The 19,676-nt window shown below is 40.9% G+C and overlaps 1 protein-coding gene across 4 annotated transcripts; it reads right to left on the bottom strand.

Annotated features, from left to right (window-relative positions):
* Positions 1–3,110: 3,110 nt before the first annotated feature.
* Positions 3,111–19,045, bottom strand: gjd1a (gap junction protein delta 1a). Of its 4 annotated transcripts, XM_055226454.1 has the most exons (5): positions 18,976–19,045; positions 17,041–17,165; positions 15,750–16,681; positions 14,327–14,383; positions 3,990–5,355 (listed from the first exon to the last, which is right to left on the bottom strand). In XM_055226454.1, exons 3-5 carry the CDS (start codon positions 15,818–15,820, stop codon positions 4,497–4,499), a joined length of 987 nt encoding a protein of 328 aa, XP_055082429.1. In that variant the 5' UTR covers positions 15,821–16,681; positions 17,041–17,165; positions 18,976–19,045; the 3' UTR covers positions 3,990–4,496. The 4 variants fall into 4 exon arrangements, with proteins under 4 accessions (XP_033834570.1, XP_055082429.1, XP_055082430.1 ...); XM_055226455.1 differs by lacking the exons at positions 17,041–17,165; positions 18,976–19,045 and having other exon boundaries at positions 15,750–16,355; positions 16,425–16,923; XM_033978678.2 differs by lacking the exons at positions 17,041–17,165; positions 18,976–19,045 and having other exon boundaries at positions 15,750–16,923.
* Between the last annotated feature and the right edge of the window lie 631 nt (positions 19,046–19,676).

The following is a 19,676-nucleotide window of genomic DNA, read 5'->3' as shown; positions in this document are numbered from 1 at the left end:
AATAATTTGAGTGCTGGAGTAGGTCACGGCGCAGATGAAAATTTGATGAAGAGCCAAGCGGTGAATGGCTGCAAGAAGCTAGTCAATGTTAATCAATCTGCAAATATTGACTTATTCCCACAGGGAAGAAAATTATTGTATGTGTTTGTGTATGGGACAGACAAGCGGAGAGAGCAAACTGGTAAACAACACACAGAACGGCACCTGCTCTGGATTTCCAGGCTGCTGTCACAAGATTCACAGTACCTTTATGTGGTGTCTAAGAGCCACAAATACTAAACATATCCTCCAAGTAAAAAAGGTCACATTTATATAGCACTTTTCTACCTTAAAGGCACTCCATCACCCATTCACACACCCATTCACCCACCAGTGTATGCAGACAATATTTATATTGTGTTAATAATGAATAATTAATAAAGACATTACAATATAATATAATAATGATTCAGAATAGTTTATATCTCATTCTGTCAACACAATGTTAATCCATACTCACCTCCAGTATCAAGAGTAGACACACATCTCAAAGTAATGGGAGTAAACATATGTGTAAATGTTTATTTACTTTCGAAGACAATGGCTTTGTGTTTGACATTTCCACCATCCTCCGAGCTTACAGAAAAACAAAAGTAGAACACTTCTGCACTTTAGGCATGTGAGCTCACCCACGTTGAAACATCTCATAAATACAGTTTGTAATCCATTGTAGCAGAAGAGATTCAGACAGCAAGCATATGCCTCAGCTGTCAGGCTTAACTGGCCTCTATTTCCTTGGTGGGGTTATTGGGGTGAATTTCTGTGTACCTTACATTTTTCCACATCTTCTTGTGTATTTACTTAGCTTCATTTAAAATTCATGGTTGCACTCCTGAACCATTGCAGTGCGGTAAACCATCTATTTGCAAGCTTTTCTGCTCGAGTTGGCCGTGGGGGATGAACTATTAAATTGTGGTTATGCATCGAACTACACTTAATATACTGCACACATATGGCGCAGCATCAGTGTTTACAGTTATGGGCTAATCAAATGTAAACAGTCACACCTGTCTGTTCTTAAAAGCCCAGACATAAAGTCACTATAATGTAAACCAGGACCAAAGCCAAGACTTTAAAGAGTAGCCTAAAAATGTATAGGCAGTGCCATAAATCCATGAGGAGACACAACAGCTGCTGCACAATCCTCACTGCAGCTCCACAGATTTAAACGAGTCTGTGGTTATGTATGTTTTTTTCTTAATTTAGTTTCAAAGCTCTTTTATACCTAATGCAACAATACAACTTATTTTTTGTCCATCATTATTAATATTTGTATATATTTATATTCATTATATTTCATTTTTTAGTGCTAACAGGTATGCTGTCTTGTCAGCGATTCCCTTTCACAAAACTGCTGTTTATGAGCTCTCAAATCTTGTCCTGCTGCTGCTGTTGTGATTCGCCCCACCCATCACTGGAACGGAAGATTGGACCAATCACAGGGCAGCATTGTAGTTTGAGCGTTGCAGTTTTTGTTTTAGTGCTTTACCTTTGGCTTCACTAAAAGGAAAGCACCAAAACCAACCAAAACAAACATGGCAATGGCGAAAGCCTGTTTTGTCATAAATATTTGGTTTTGAAAATCATACAGAGTGAAACGATTTGTGCATTTGTGTTTGGGCAAGTGTTTGTGTTTTCTCTCAAATGGATCTAACAATAGTTTGATTTTTCTTGATTTTGCTTTTCACTTTTGTATGACCCGTCAGAACATTCTGCCTTTTCTTGATCGCGTTCAGCGAGAGCCGTCCCAGTTTGGTTACATGTAAAACTCAGGTCAAGAGTGCTAAACATATCAATCTGGCATCTGTCATTTATTCCTAGGGTAGCACATTTACAAATAAACTAAACCCCTCCTCCCAAAACTAATGGTAAATACGGTGAGTGACTGAGTGGAGCCTTGTCTCTGTGAGGGACTGAACAGCTGGTGGTGCATCTGCAGTGCTGCTTTAGTGCTGCTGTTCAGAGCTGCTGCAGACCTCACTGCTGTAGTCTATGTAACATCATTACCTCCTGTCACCACAGCAACGGCCCACTACAGTCTCAGCCTTTTGTTTAGGCATTTATTGACTGTATGTGAACTATGTAGTTGCTAATATCACTATGTCAATGTAGATACACAGTTGGCCTTTAAGTGAATGAATAAGTACAAAATTCATTATTGGACATGCTAAAGCCTATGAGACAATCGGCTATATGATCGAGCCTGTGTCAGGGTGGTGAGCTGGAAACCACACCGTCCCCCAGGACCCGGTGACTTCCGCCCGCTCCGTCTGATGGTTTAATACTGCTAAAAGGTTCACCACCCCCACACCTCTCCTCCTCTGCCTCTGTAACCTTCCTCGTTATGGGAATTATCAGATTCACTCTAATAAACCACCAGCCCATGTGTCATGCACAGCAGGCCTGAAAATTCTGGGGACAGAGAAGTTATATTTAGATCAAATCAAGAAATTTTAAGTGTTGCTAGTACTACTGCTAGCAGTATTATTTACATCTTCCAGTTTGTGTGTTTCACTGATAAGAAGAAAATCATTTTACTGACAAGGCATAATCAAAAATAACAAAATTAAAATAAAAAAGTTAAATAAAAAAATAGCAAAGTCAATCTAGAAGGCCTCCCTGAACTGAATTAGTTTCAGCCATTGCTAAAGTTTGAGGTAAAAAGTTTAGCCTGTATAATTTATGAGCAGAAAGTCAAGAACCCTAATGTTGAGTTCTATCATTTCTATATATTAAATAATGCAAGCTGGACGAGATTGGGAATCAGTGTCTAAAAGCACTGCATCGCACTGGTGCATAGACTATACCAGCAGTTCTTAGCATCATATGCGTAGATTTATGTTGTTTGTCTAAGTCACATAAGGGGCAAAAGGTACACTTTATAAATCGGTTTCTTAAATTTGTAACCCTGCAAGAAATGCCACTTTGTGTTAGTGAGAGTAAAAAAGTACACCCAGCGCAGAAACCACAGTCAAAAAAGTAATTTTTTTAACTTGAAGTAGCCATATTTTTTCAGTAGGTACAGAACCCAATGAGTATGTAAAAAGGCTCAAAACAAAAAATATCTGTTTGCATAATAATTTATTCACATATTTTTTCACATACTATATATTATTATTGCTGCATTTCTTGAGCCTTTCTGGAATTCACTTTCAATATTCCCCCATGGGGATACTATAATCATATCACTTTATATTTTTCATCTCAATGCATGCTGAGTACTACATTTTACAGGAGCAGGATGCAAATAAATAAAACATTTGTGTTTTAAATTACATGTCATTATCTATCCATTCTAGTAATGCTTCAATAACATGCCTTTCATTGTCCATAGGGAGAACACTTTGGGGCTATAGTCTCCACAGTGAAGACTTAACAAAAAGCACATTATTAATACATATTGTTAAAGCTGGACATCTATGATTCATCTTTATTTTCACCTGAACCTCAGCCCCCCAATCCAAAGCAGCTTGTCTGTACTGCACAGGAAAAAGGCTTAAGTCATACACTTCATTTATGTACAATATGCACCATTTGTTTGTGAAAAATCTTGAGTTAAATGTGAAAATATCTGTGGCTACAATAGTTGAAAAAGTTGTATGTAACAGCGATAACCCTATAGACAGTGATAACAAACACACTGCTCTGGACTGTTTGGTGACTCTGAAAGAAACAGTGTGCCTCAAAGGCATCACTATCAGGTTGTGTGTTACACAGTGCTGAAGTGTATCTGCTGACAATAACAAGTGATTGTGTAACAAAAGCTCTGCTGCTGACTTACAGCAGAAGTCCATAACAACATCAGTCTGGCACCTAAAGTGACAAAGAGTGGACTAGAGTTTCATAAAAAGCTTAGTACAGTACAGAGACATGTTCCAGTTAAAGTTAGTCATTTTAGTGCTGTTTGTTTCTTTATTTAAGCATAAATAAAAAGGTGCATCAAGTCCATAATTGACTTACAGTTATAAAGTTGTCCTTCTCTTTCTAGCAGCTCAGATTAGCTAAGCATTCAGGATTCTGACATGAGTCAGACATTGGCTTTTTTCCCACATACATGCCTGTGCATGCACACGCTTAAGCTCTTGCATATGCACACATTAAAAATGGGGGGCTGTTTTTAATAAACCAACAGCAAAAGGCTAATAATAAAGACTACATAATTCAACTTGGGTTTTCAGTCTATTAAGTGGAGTTCATGAAGGCACCTAGTGTCACCTAGGCAGAGCCAAGCCCTCTGGTACAGTTTGTACAAGAAAAGGCAACACAGTGCCTTTTTGGAAGTGATTCTTCAAGTGTCTCTGAACTTCAATGTAACTACAGAGAGTCTGTGTGTGCTCCTCAATAGTAATCTACTGATGAGTCTAAATGGTGCCCCTTAAATTGGGGCTACTAAGCCAGGATAAAGCTCTCCTCCACAGTCTGACAGGTCCTCGAGCCCCCGGCCAGAGGAGCCTCTGTCAGACATAGGCGGACTCACTAGACTGGGTCCTGCCCAGGTTTGGAGCCTGGGACAGGTGGGAAACATCCTTCTTACGTACTTCGCAAATGGACTTCCTGCGAGCTTGTACCCCTCGGATGGCTGTCTTTATCTTCCTCCAGCCGAGGTGGTTAAGCTCTGCCAGGTTGAGCAGCACACATATTCCACTCACTGCAAACATGAAGACCAGAAAGACGGTCTTTTCTGTGGGCCGAGACACGTAACACTCCACCTCCTTGACACATGGGTATCGGTCACACTCAAACATCCCAGGTACATTGAAGCCATACAAGAAGTACTGGCCAGCCAAAAAGCCTATCTCCAGTGCGTTGCGAAAGACCACTTGGATGACGTAAAAGCGGGAGATGCCCTCCTGCCGCCGCACTTTGGCGCTCTTGGTGACAGGCAGGCCCCGGCTGGGCCCATTGGGGATCTCCTTCACATCCAGGAGGTCGTGGTCCTCTTTGCTGTCGGGGTGCACCAGGATGCCGTTGATGTTGCGAGAGTGCAGCTTGCGGGTATGGTGGTCGTGGTGGCGGCCGTGGCCATGTCCATAGTGGTCCATGTGGGAGTGCAGCAGAGAGTAGCTGCGGTCTCGCGCTTTGGCCGACTGGTGCACAGAGTATGTGATGAAGCACAAGCTTGGAGTGCACACCAGGATGATCTGAAACACCCAGTAACGGATGTGAGAGATCGGAAAGGCTTTGTCATAGCAAGCCTGGTTGCAGCCAGGCTGCATGGTGTTGCAGATGAACATTATCTGTTCATCCTCATAGACCTTTTCTCCCACTATTCCCACTATAAGAATACGGAAGATCACCACCACAGTCAGCAGGATCCTGCAAAGACAAAAGGAAAGAAGAGGAGGAAGAGAAGGAAAGTGGAAAAACACAAAAATTAATAAAGCAAGCTAATAATAGTAAAAATCCAACTGACCACCAACCACTGATAAAAGATATTAGTTGTTTTTTTTTCCCTAGAAAACCCTCAAGGGATAAATGCCATTATGTGCAAGATCAACATAAATTTAAACTAAGACCTGTGTGCATGCACAACCGTGTGTTCTTTCTCTGTGTTTCACTCAGCTGTTGTGACAAAGTACAACACGGTCGGATGGTATGCTCCAAATAGCATGCACAGATGAGGTCACTGATCAAAGGTGGCTGATAAAGGTGTAGTGCTCAGTAAAACAACAGACATTAACATGCTCAAACACTGTGGTCTGACCACTGTTCTTTAAATCAAGGAGAGAGTGAAAAAATGGCACTATAGTGAGGTATAATTTCATAATTTATAACAAACACTGAAATTATATATTCACAATACTTTGGCACTTGTTTAAACTAAGCATTTGAGAGCAGACGGCATCTAATAATCTGTACTAGTATACTAGTGTAGGTGATTTATTGTGATGAAGGAATCTTATTGGCAGCCATGTTAGACCCTTCTCTAAAAGCTGGGGACTTCCCATGGAGCATCATTAGAGCATTGCTGCAGTGTGGGACAGAGCAGTGCAGATGCTCTTTAAGGTCTCTGAGCGGCCGGTGCGCTGGTGTCGATCCACTGCGGAGGTGGAGGAGGTGCTGGGAGGGGGAGAGGGGGCTGCACAGTCAGCTTTTTCTAATGAGCTAGGAAAGCCTGCACATCATGGGGCTCCCTGGTGCTTATGTCACATGCACCCTGCTCAAAGACATTCACCTCAAGACACTGGTAACCAGCAGACCACCCATGGAAAAGGACTGAAGGCTGTCTGTCTAAGTAATATATTCAGTTTGCCCTTTTACATACACATGTCAAATGAGTCTTTATAACTATACAGTTATAACAAGGCCCAAAAACAGCAATTGCCATAACAACAAGCAAAAATATCAATTCACAGAAAAAACATACATTACTGGCATCATGCAGCTGAAAAACACTATTGACAGCCTTGATTTGGGAGTGAACCATCTTGAGTTATAATAAAAGTAATGGCGTAGAAGGGACCAGATGCCCCGCAGTGTGTTAGCGTGAAAGCCACTGAAAATAGAGCAGTGATGTGCTGCGGGACAGCTCCTGCTCCACCTGTGAGTGTGACAAAGACAGACAGGAGGGCACAGACTCGGAGCGGGGGCACTCATGTGTGCGACGTGTGCAGGAGGCGCACATGTCCGGCTGTTGGCGTGGAGCAGCTGGGAGCCATGCGCTACACTGATTTTGGCTTTGTGCACATATACCACACAATTAGGCCTCGCCTGCACCTTTGCTCTGCCAGAAGTGAACTGTGGTTAGTCATGTTACACAATGTATCAGGTCGTCCCTGGTGGCATGTCCCTGTCAGACACGTCCTGTTGATAATAATGTTTTCTGGACTGCACATTCATGTTGGGTGTAGATTACAGACTTTCAGAATGGCCACTCTTCAAAAATGTCAGAACAGTAAGGTAGTTTAACCTCTGCTTTGCTCCATTCTGCTCACACCTTTTACATCAGAACATCTGTCAGTGCCAATAAGTAAAGTCTACTTCCTGGTTTCAGCTAACACTGGCAGATGCCATTTAAATTAAATTAGTCTTCAGTATTTACAGCAAAGTCGCCTCTGATTCCTGCCTGTAGCCACAGTGATCTCATAATAACACATACCACATCATCCCTCATCAATGTCACTGCACTATTTTTGCCGATAGCTGTCCAAGGAACTTACACTTAACCTAATTAACAAGGTTTTACTTAACGGCACACCTTACCGCAAACATATTTTCATTTGCTTCTGGGCTCACTGCACCATACTGTAAACAGCTACCTGGAATAACCTTCTCTCAGAGGACTAAACTTACACCAAATGGCCGCGGCTCTTTTCTAAACTTCTAAGCATTGCAGATATTGAGTCGATACTTATTCGTTTGCACTTTTATGTTGTTAAAAAATCAGGACCCCACGCACTGGCTGTATATGTGTGTGTACAATACTGCTGGATAACAGGGTAATCAGCACTGGGCAGATTGCTGCATTAGCAGAATGCACTGAACGAAGGTTATCTGCAAACATCAGTGTTTTAAGTCCTGCCGAGTAACAAGCCAATACGCTTCAAGCAGAATGCGCAAGGACAGCCCAGAGCCTGTCTTTAACGACTATTTTTAACTACATTTAAACCATGTAACCCTATATAGAAAAGCCAGTGCTGATGGGATGTCTTCTCAATCCCCAAGTCTGTCACCTCAATCCCCAAGTTTGTGTTAGGTGGCTTTGGATGGGATACCTATGTAAAGGAATTATATCCATTTAATAGTCATAACTCCTTTCTTTCTTCTCTATCTTTATTTATACAAGGGTACTCACTAAGAGCAACTGGGCTCTCTTTTTCATGGGCACCTTGTTTAAAATACAATACAAGCAGAAAAACAAGCAAACAAATATTAGTCCATATAAAACATTAAAAACAGGTGCAGGTGTGTGTATAAATGTTTGTTACCAGATTATTAAACTGCAAAACAGCTAAAAAACTATCTTTCCTGTCTCAGTTTTGGTGAGGCTAGTCCTTAGCCTTATGCAGTCATGTGATCTGGACAAATAGTCTGTACTAGGGCTGGGCGATATGGCCAAAAAATAAACTAGATTTTTTTTGCACACACTGGACTTTTACCATTTTAATCAATTTCATTCGAAGTCAGAGCAGGTACTGCTAGTCTTTCAAACAGGGAAAAATTACAAACTGCCTTCAATCACATTTATATAGATATGTAAACTAATTTTAATAGTTTAAAATGAGTGGCTTTTTAAAAATTAGAATGAGATTTTTTTTACATTCCCAATTGTTTAATCGCACAATAACCCTGCTTTGGAAGTAAGAAAGTCATAAGTAAACTTGTTTCATAATAATCCTCTCTTTTACGATTTAGCTATTTTTCAAAATCTTGATTATTAAAAAACATGAATTAATTGAATTAATTAGATTAATTGCCCAGCCCTATATATACTCGCATAATTTTCCTATTCTTGTGTTAATAATAGTCTTTTCAGCGTTTAAGGTTCAAGGACTACGGACCAAATAGAACAATGACATGGCGTGCGAGACAAGGACACGGCTGCCCAAGAGGAGATTGATGACTTGAGGATCAACCTGTGAGACAGTGGTGGCTCCTGGCTGGTTTGTTGGCTGGACATGCAAGCACTACATTTCCCAGAAGGCCTTCACACAGCACACACTCAGATAGATACACATTCATTCACATAGCAGGCAGCTGCAGCCACCAACCTCCAGGGACGCACCAATGGCCCTGAGCTCAACATCAGACGAATTACAAGAAATTTAAATATATAGGGTAAATATAGGCTGCTCATGACTACTGGAGGGTGTATAAAGCCACAGTGCCCCAAAGAAACTAGCAAAAACCTGATTGAGTCCAAATATTCTTCCCAACCATATGTTCCCGATAAGAAGCCAGGCTGATGACTGCTGCTGATGGTAGCACATAATGAACAAAGACCTCACTGTGCACGGAGAAATTAGGTTGCTTAATTATTGTATAGCTCACATCCTTGCACTGTTTAAATACTTGGAGATCTTTAGCCCACGTATCCAGCCAAGTGCGTGATTGCCTGTAGTGCTGAGAAGTTAGACATAGGCCTATTCAAGTTAAGTTAAAATTAAACATTAAAATTTTTACAACTAAGGTCTATAGCAAAATATGACAGCATAGTAAAGTTGCCCTTGTGTTGTCCTCGATCCAGGAAAACAAGAGGAGGAGACACAAATCATCTTTCTTTGATTGTTGACAAGGACTAACCGGGCGTGATGGAGCTGATGATGATGCGGCGTGAGGCAGCTGTAGCTCGCCTCCGCCCCATTTGTCGTTCTGACACATCTTTTATCTCAACTTTTTGCTTTCATCTGGAATTACCATACCCACGCATCCCGACCAGGAAAACTGTACTTCCATCTATAAGACATTAAGATGATATCAGCAGTTCTCTTTAAATGAAGCTCTTTGCTGAGTGTTGAGATTTCAGAGTAATTCAGCAATTTGGTGTTAGGAGCGGCAGGCCAATTTGTTTGTGAACAGCAAAATGGAAATGAAAAAATTGAATAGCATCACGATTTGCTTCACTGTGTCCTATGAACATATTGGACACCATGTTGCTTTAATGGGGATAGCAGTTTATTAAATACAACAATACGTCTAACTTTTCAGACAACCCATTTGGTCATCATAGTGTATGTATCTTTTTAGCTTTATCAGTATTACAAAATGTCAAATGCAATAGAGAAATGTCTCTTTTATGGCACTCACTACTGGATTGGTGACATGCGCCTGGCTTATATGAAAATTGTGGAAAAAATTATTATTATTAGAAAAAAATAAAATTAGTATTATTAGATTGTAGTAAATGGATTTATGTTAAAATGTTTATGTCCACAATATTGACACACTGAGTTTTTAGAAAGGAGTAGATGTTGCTGACACTAAACTGGCTTAACATGCACTCTGGACCTGAGCAGTTATTCCATATCTATTTACAAAGGCAGTATGATACTCTCTAATACTTCACAGAGTTTCAGCCTGTCTGGGTGTCACAGATAATTTCTGATCTTATAATTCCTGCACATAAGAGACAGCCATGGCACACCGCTAATCCTGCATTTGGATTTTTTAAATTCTAAATCAAAGCAGACAAAAAAACCCATGTGATGTTAGTGAACCTTGCAAAAGTTTAACAAGGCCAATGTGAACAAGCTGGGACATAATAAATAGATAGGGTGGGTAATGCGAAAAAACAAAACAAAACAAAAAAACACATCATTTTGATTTTATTATGACTCATGTAGCATATATTCTTTGTTATTGTCTGACAAAGGCTAACCAATAGGAGGAAAACATCTGTGTATGAGCCATAGATATTGTCGAGTTTTATTGTTATTTGGTCCAACCCTACAACAAACGAATTGTAAGTCCAAGAAATCTCCTTTTGGACTCATGCAGACTTCAAACGTGTTGCCAAAATGAAAAATAGCTTTGCACCAAAGGAACGCTGAGCTCAGCTTTTCAAACTAAATCCACCCATTGAACACTATAATCAATATGATTCAACATCAGCTGCCACTACACAAATAAACTAATGACAAGTGCGATGTGCAGAGAAATGGGGGGGTTTGGACAGAATGATGGATTGCTAATGCTGTCAACCTCTGAGATATTACGCCTGTGTTTTCCTTTGCAACATAATCTTCTCACAGTATACAGATTTTATTTAAGTGGATAATACGCTAATTGGGATCCAATTCCTTGTACAATGGCCCTGATAAAATCAGCCATGAAGTAAATTTGGTGAGTGTCCTTGTATGGGTCAAGGCTGCCTCACTTTTTTGGATATGCTGACCCATTTGCAGAGGAGCATGAGGACATGAATAAGTGCCTGAAGAGGGCTTTTAACAAGAGCCAAACCTTCCTTCTCTGTGGCTTTAGGAGCAACAGACACAGGTCATGTACTGAGTAGTCTCCAGGCTTCTTCCTTTTTCACCTGGTCATTAGACAATAGACAATCACTCTATGAGCATATGAACATGAATATGCACTATGAGGGATTAAGGTGGACTCAGGTCCCAGTATCATTTCACAGTATTCCCCAAAGAAAACTCCACTGGGTACATTATATTAAAAGGCTGGTCAAATACACATCCATTTTTAATGAGCCACTTCACAATAGTTGCTGCTACAAAGAGCTGCATAATACTGATAAAAAATTTACAAACTATTTACACTGCAGAGATGGAAAGAATACTGTCAAATCTAATAAATAAATGCATATTTTTTGTAGTATTAATTTACTACAAACTCACAAATCACTTTTCAAATCACAGTTAATGATTGAACAGCACATTACGAATAGGTTCAGTGCTAGGAGGTTCTTAACCTACTGTTTACTAAACTTTACTGTTTACCGTAGTGGAAGTTTGTCTTTGGATCACCATCACATGAACACAACTACGATTCTACCACAGCTTATAGAATCAATGAATAGGTTAAAATGGCCACTACATTTAAATAGAAGTAAGTACAGGTGCTGCATAGAGCAAAAGCTGCATCTGTACGATTCTGTTTTAAGTTTCCCTAAATTTCTGTTTGACAGGCTACACTGTACACTTGAACAACAAAAAAATGAACAAAAGATGTGACAATGCAAGAGCAGCAGCAGGTCAGTCTCAGCTCCACACTCACATAACCTCTGCAGAGGAAGACTTCCTACTCTTTGTACTCCGTCGTTACATCTGTCCTCTTATGTCTTTACCTCTGGTGTCCTTACCTCCATCCGCACCTCCTCTGTCCTTGCCTTCTCTATCCTTACCTCCTCTGCCTTCTGTCCTTACCTCCTCTGTCCTTGTTTCCTTTGCCCTTACATCTGTCCTTTCCTCCTCTGTTCTTACTTCCTGTCTTTATATCCTCTGTCCTTACCTCCTGTCTTTATCTCTTCTGTCCTTACTTCTCCTATCCATACTTCCTCTATCCTTATCTCCTCTATCCTTACCTCTTCTATCCTCACTTCCTCTAGCCTTACTTCCTCTGTCCTCTGTCTTTACGTCCTCTGTCCTTACATCTCCTGTCTTATCTCTCATCATTTCATCTCCTCACTTCACTCTGCTCCTCCATTATCCTCTGCCCGTGGTTGCGCTCTACTTGTCTTTGGCACTGACCCCACTACAGCATTGCAGTGCAAAGAAAGATGCATCAACACTATTTCTTTTGTTCCTTCCTTTTTACCTGCGAGGTGTAGCACTGGCTGAATTTATGACTAGACCTCCCAGGCTTTTCTACAAGGAAAGACATTTAGCAAATACTCTCCAAAGCACCCAGGACGATTTGTATACCACATACTATATACAACAAAAATTACATTATTTTTAGATTTAGGAACACATTGTTGTCTTGTCTCTTTTTTGCAGCATATTTGTATTATGGGCAAAGGCCTTTTTTAAAAAAAAAAGGTGGACTCAAAAAGCTTTTATTGGACGAACCTCTCCTTTGCATGCAGATGAAGCTTCTGTTTAAATACTGCTCAGATATAACAAATATACTGGGTAAACAGGACTTACACAACAGGCTGAACTCTATTTTAAGACCATCTGATATTTCAGAGTGAATGTGAACCCCTAGTTATATCCAGAATAAAGTTAATTACAGCCAGATTATTTCTTCTTATAGAATCATTGTGAATATTGGTTATCCATGCACACATTGCACCTCTATACAGAAGCTTAAATACAGCATTCATTTTTACATGAGTCACAGTATGCAAGCCACCAATGGTTAGTCAAAGGCACAGAAGCAACTCTTCATTGTCCATTTCTAATAAAGACCATAATTAAGCTAACCTATGCCAGGTCCCCACTCGTTTAAATCTTGTGGTGTATGTGGAATCATCTGCTCAACACGGGGCATAGGTTAGCCTAAGGCATACAATTAAGAAAGAGCTTAATTGTATCTTTGATCGACAGTCTAGACATCCAACAATGCTTTTTCTGTGAGCATGTTTTTGGGTTAGACATGACTGACATGCAACATGTTCCACAGTGTAATGCAGGAGACTGGAGGAGCTCAGACTGGACTGGGTGGGACAGAGACACATGCAGACTAGTGTACACTACAGACACACTGACACCTATGGGAGGCACAGAGACTGGTTCATGCTCACCCTGAAGACAAAGCTTCACGGCACACGTTAGGGACCACATCACAGTTAGTTGTGTTGAGAAGTGCAGCGGACCATGTCTGACCACACCCAACAGTGTTGGAAATGGTCAGTGGTGCAACAGACTTGAACCTTTCAACCCATAGAGGTCAGAGTAAACATTTTGGACTCCAAACACATTAAAGTGTGGAGAGGCTCTTTGGAACTAGGAGGCACCTTTAAGACACAAAGTTGTGCCATTGGTGAACAATTCTCCAACTTGCTGGTACATAATAAAACATTGCTAAATCTTTAAATGTCTCAATAATTTCCTGACCATGCAGACACATGCTTTGGATTAGGAATCAAGTCTTTTTTTTAATTAGTTTTTATGTTACGATGAGTATGCCTAATGTCAATGTCTAATATGTGTCTGGAATGTTGAATTACAAAACTACAAAAGATTTACAAAAATCTATGACCTTTAAATGACTAGAGCAATTTTAATATGCTTGGGGAGTGGGGACCAGACTTGCTTGCATATTGGACATAGATTCACACATTGTCTCTTGGCTCAAATGGACAAACAGAGTGGTAGGGAGCCTGACTGGGGAGCTAGTGTTACAACTAAAGCCCTTGGGTCGACTAAAGAGCTGGTATAGGACAAGCAGCGTGTGAGGGAAGCCAAAACACATCAGGATCATTTACAGAGCACTGGATTCAGAAACTCTTATCAACACTATTAGGTAAGGAAGTACTATATAATTTTACAATGTTCTTACGTAAATGCCATGTAAAGTTTAGAATGGTATGGTGTGCTAAAATACAAGGCTGATATTATATAATGTTTGTGTGTTTAAATTCCTGTATTAAATGTCCAGTCGGTGATGTGCATGATCAACAAATAGCTCAAACATACATGCTAATGCCATGACATCATGTGACCAAATGACTATTGAAAAGGTAGCAGACAAATTGAGAGTTGCTTCTGTGCCTCTGGTAAATTAAAGGTGGCTTACAGATTACTTTCAGCCAATGGCTGGATTGAACACTACATGAAATGTTTTTGACCACTAGAGGGTGGAAAGACTCCACAACAGATTACAATTAGTGAGTAGCTTACCACTTTGTAATGGCTAACAAGTTAGCAAACCGTGGCCTACTTACATATCCAGCAGAAACAGAGCAACACGGACATCTCTTTCGTCTCCTTTTTCTGGCCACCTGTTGAATGTAATCCCAACATTCACTGCTATCACTGTCTCTAAGCAGATGATATCTCTCTTTTGTAGCTCACCATTAGGTCTTACCACTTTACTCACAACTTCTGTTCTAACTAGCTTCTGTTTCCATTTTAATCCTTTATTTTACCCAGGATAGTCCCACTGAGATTTTGGAATCTCATTTTAAGGGTAGTCCTGGCCTCAGAAAAGACCCCATTGTACATGTTAGTAGTAGGGGAAACAGGAGCACCCGGAGGATTCCAATGCAGACACAGAAAGAACATGCATACTCCACAGAGAAGCCCAGGAAACCTCCCCAGGAATCGTACCTGGGACCTATTTGCACTGCCACACATCAACAATGTACTACAACAGTGTCATCAATCATAAAACTGACAAGGGTTTTTGATGCATTTGACAACATTTTTAGATCGTAAAGGGATGTCTCCAGTGCACACAAGTTTAAATCTATTATACAGACTAAATGCACAGCAGCACAATTTGCACGGCTCACATCATCTCTGTTTTGTATTAAAAAGTAAGAGATCCCTGAAGACACTCCAGTCAATAGGAGAATCAGTCAGTTTTCACTCATCTAAAGCACAACACGCATTTCAGGCATAAGAGACCCTTGGCATAGATAGGGTCAGATTGTGCCCTTGTAGCAGACTGCCCTCTGTCCAAGGTAACTCCGACAATCCAAATTAAAATCCTGGTCTCTGCAGATTTAGGTCGACTGAATACCAGAGCTAGGTTGAAGAAAGCCCTCTGATTTATGGCTATTTGTAAAGAGTGCACACAGTGCATAGAGCATAACAGTAGTTAATGAGTAAATTTATCACTTTTCTACATAATCAAACAGAGGTGATGTGAAGCACTATTTTGTCCACCACAGCATACCTTCTTTGATGGTAAAATAAAAAGCTCATCTGTTCAACACTCCACCACAAAACGGTCCCATGCAAAACTGCAACACGATAATTAAATTTTGTCAAAATTCATATTGAAATCAAAACAGTCTTTGCCTTTTATCATACCTGCCTCCTCCACTCATTCATGGACAAAGCCTCTGTCACACTTCCCTTGTATTGCCTAATGGCATTCTTATCTATTATTAGCTTGACTACTGGGCATCAACATGTAACCCCTTTGAATTAGCCATAATGCACAGTAAAGCTCAGCTATTGATTATGTGTTACTGATTTATCCACTAACTAATAAAGCGGGAGGTAAAAAGACAAGCGGCGCTGTTGGGGTGACAGTGGGGTAGTATAGAACAGAGGAGAGGTAGGACGAGGTTCTAATATTGGAATGTCATCAACTAACACAGTACAAACACAATGGACACAAAACGCAAAGGTTCTTACCTCCCAATCATAGTAGAGTGCTGCTGGACAGCTGCCTCCAGCAGCCTCTCCAAAATGGTCCATTCTCCCATGGCGACAGAGAGGGGACAGGTCTTTCACCACAGCCAAAATCTGTCCTCTTCTTTCTTCAGGGGAACACCTTCAGCTCCTGGGGGCCTCTGGTCCTGCCAGTAGCAGGAACAGGGGACCGGACCCCCCCAGATCTCCTTCTGTCCCACACCAACTCCCTGACCTCTACACACTGTCCTAAATGACCATTTCTGCTGTGTCCTGGTTCTGTCCTGTCTTCCTCCTCCCGATGAGGTGCTAAGCTGATTGCTTCTCTCTCTTGGTTTCTCCCCCCTCCCCCTTTTTACAGTGATGCCTTTCCTCCCCCCTGCCGCACCACTCTGATCTAACGCTACAGCATATGCTATTTCTCACTCTATGACAGCCATGATCTCCTTCGCCCCTGCTCTGTCTCCTACGTTCTCCTCTGTTCTGCTCTTCGTCCTGCTGACCTCCAGGCCACTCTCTGCACTTCAGCTGCAGTCCCTGCCATCAGGCGTCCCGCTCCATCCTTGCATCGTCCGCACTGTGCCTTTGCTGCACCCTTGCCTCTCTAGCCTAAACACACAAACATATGGCACATGATCTCCCACTACCTCAGAGGTAAACAGCTACGAATCGTCTTACTGAGTGCTGCAGATCCGCACGGGTGCACAGAGCCGCTGCCTGCTGAATGTCATTTTATGACTGGAGGAATGGTCCTTCTCCCACAGCACTGCACGCTGCAAGGACCATAAAAACCTGCACACACACGCACACACACTGCCACCCAGCCCCTCAGTAATAAATCAGCCGCCTTTGCTGCATCCAGTTAGGCAGAGCTGGAGAAGAGAAGGCAGTGCTGTCCTCTGGTACCTTTGGTGAATTTCAGTCAAGAGTCACATCTGCCGCAAAAAAAACATGCAATAAAAACTCTATTTTAGTCCTCCATCATCATCTCTTGTCTGCCTCCTTCCTTCAACCTTCCCGACTCTCCTTCCTCTCCTTCCCCCCTGTTTTTCTTTCCTCGACTCACGGTACCTCTAGCTCAGTGCTTGCTCCTCATCTCTGCCTTTGCTTGTGCATGTGTCTCCTTCCTCGTTCATGGAATCGCTCTATCTCTGTCACACTCCGAGAGCATGCAGCTCCCCCCCGCACTGCCTCCCTCCTCCTACTCCTCCTCTGCTCATAGATCTGCTCTCTCTCCTTCCTTCCCCTCTGGTAAATGTGCTGGGACTGCTACCCCACTCTGTGCTTCACTTACGCTTGCAAGAATGCCTCTGCTGTATGTGATGTGACGCTGTTACTGCGCAGCTTTGTTCATCTGTCTCGTGGTGTTTCCCCGTGTGGTTTTACCAGAGTGCTGTGTGTTTAAGAGGCTTCCAGATGCTTCATAGAAAAAGACAATAGAATAGATGGTGAAAAGTGTACCCTTGTGTTACACCCTCCCCCATTTTAGTATGTCCTCATTTTCTGTTTTAATGTATCAGGGATAGCAGCACACCTGATTGACCCAGCCCTCAGGACTCCTCCTCTCTTCCTTTTTCTATTCTGTCCATTTCCCTCTCTTCCCTCCTTCATTAAAGCCCTCTGTACTCTGCTCACTCTCAGGAGAGATGAACATTGTATTGTACTTTGCAGTGACATTGAAAGCTGCATTCATTAGGTTTATGTTAAGGTGGTGTGGAAATGGGTTAGTCTCTCTCCACTACACAGATCTATGTATCTACATGCATCTAGCAGACAATGTCTATTAAATGTTTGCATACTTAAGCACAAGATTAACATGTGAAAAATTAAACAGATGCATATCACTGGAATACATGGGGAAAAAGAGGGAGCCACTATTACACATCCACCTTTTATGGGGTGAGTCATAGCAAGGCTTTCCCAGAAACAAGACTGAGTCAAGTTTTGCTCAACTAAATGATGCAGTTGTATGACATAAGACTAGCAAACTAGTTTTTGCTGACATGTTTAAATGTATCAATATTTTGCAATACGGTTATGTCATATTACTTAGGAATGAGAGTATGAGATTAGGGGTGTAAACCTGAATGAAAGTAGATTGTGTTAAATCAGCATATTTAGTGGACTTGGGGTCTTTCCCTCTCCAAGGACATATGGTGTAAGGGGGCGAGCAGGAAGTGGAGGTAGCCTTTGGATCTCGGTGCTTGTTTGTTGCAAGAGGAGCAGCCCAAACACTGGATGGCCCAATATGAGTTAAAGAGAGGCGCAGGTGTGTCTTCAATGACCTAGAACAGCCAGCTCAGGCATGCAAAAGCACATACTGCAAGCAAGCAATTGGATCACATGATTATTTTTTAAGAATTGGACATATTACCTAAAATCTAATAAAATGTATTTGTTGGAAAATTAATTTATTAAACTCAAACTTAAACATAGGTGCAATAATGTCTATTTTACATCAATGGTCAATAATCAATGAAGCACTTCTCTGTATTTCAAGTCTAACAAATATAGGCCTATAAATGCTGTACTCAGCATGTGAAAAAAAATAATAAATAATAATAACCTAACAGGAATAACCTAAATAGGAATGCTTTTATTTATCAAGTTAGGTGTATTATTATTAGACTAAAATGAGTCCATGTTAAAATGCATTTTCCAATCTACTGATAGCTATACAACTTGTTCATAAAAAGAACAGAAAACTAGCCACAGTGTATTTCACCGATCCCTTCCAAATGCACTAGCATATGAACAAATTACAACACTTCTAATGCCATAAGATACAACCTGTCCTGCTGTGGAGTAGTGCCAGGAGGGGCTGGTGAAGATGGAGCTGGAAACAGACCCACTTTCCCAGCTGCCACTAGCCATCCCTGCAGCAGGCCTCACCTCCCTCTGTTCTCTGCCCAGCAGCTATGATGCTATGTTTGGTCTGCGATGAGTGTGTATACTGTGGTGCTACATCAGTGTTGATTCTGTCGACTAAAATAATTTGTCATAGTTTTCATGAATGTCATATTTTCGCCAACTAAAACTAAAATATAATGCTAAACTGTAGGCTACTTCATTTTATTTGACAGTGTTTCAAAATTAGGATCCCATGAGTGCAGGGATGTGGATTTTGGTACACTCCCCAGTAGCGTAATCCTTTAATGTCCATATAGGCTATTTAAGGAGTGTTTCAATGCATTTCCATAAAAGTACAGCTACATGTGTCATTATATACTCATCAGTCATGTTCACAGTGATGTAACACCTGCCACACTACAGTTTTCTGCAATCACTAACACTCTAGCGATCAACAGGCAGTGTCCATAAAATCACAAGGCTATGACTTAAGTGAATACTCACATTGTGCTTTATATAAGGCAGACATAGCCACCTACGAATTTGACTCATCTAGATCATGTTGGTTATCTAGCCAGCGTAGCCTTAGACTAAATGATTTTAGCCATAAATAATTTCTCACATAGTTTCATGTGGATGAAGTGTCAAACACGCACGAGGACACATTTCTAGTTCTCCTATTCTCGAAGCTATTTTATATTGTAGGCCTTTTAATTTTATATTTTACGCCTTTTTTTTTATTTTGTTTTGTTTTATTTTATTATTATTATTATTATATTTATTTTTTATTATTTTATTAATTTATTTTTACCAAGGGCCTTTTGGGCTACGTTTTTAACAGAAACAGATTCATAATGGATGTAAAAGGCAGCAGGTTGGCTATGGGGAGGTATATGGCGCCAACATGTTCACATAGGCTGCAGGCTAATTTCAACTGTTTCAAATGTTGCTTCTTTCTTCATAATAAAAAAAAACATACCTGAAAGTGTATTTAGCATATTCGAGCTCCCTCTCCAAAGATCAAACGTCTACATTGTTAAGAGCTAGTACAGTACGAAAGTCATATAGACTATGGCTCAC

The sequence above is a fragment of the Periophthalmus magnuspinnatus genome, chromosome 14 (genome assembly GCF_009829125.3).
Source record: "Periophthalmus magnuspinnatus isolate fPerMag1 chromosome 14, fPerMag1.2.pri, whole genome shotgun sequence".
NCBI lineage: Eukaryota > Metazoa > Chordata > Actinopteri > Gobiiformes > Gobiidae > Periophthalmus > Periophthalmus magnuspinnatus.
The sequence above is the reverse complement of the archived record's forward strand: the minus strand, read 5'-3'. Positions and strand labels throughout refer to the sequence as shown.

What these genes read in the sequence shown, in the direction of transcription:
- gjd1a (XM_055226454.1), bottom strand. Translation starts at nt 15,820, where the DNA reads ATGGGAGAATGGACCATTTTGGAGAGGCTGCTGGAGGCAGCTGTCCAG. An exon ending in CACTCTACTATGATTGGGAG is followed by an intron (nt 14,384 to 15,749) that starts GTAAGAACCTTT and finishes TACATTCAACAG; the next exon opens with GTGGCCAGAAAAAGGAGACG. An exon ending in GCTCTGTTTCTGCTGGATAT is followed by an intron (nt 5,356 to 14,326) that starts GTAAGTAGGCCA and finishes TTGTCTTTGCAG; the next exon opens with GATCCTGCTGACTGTGGTGG.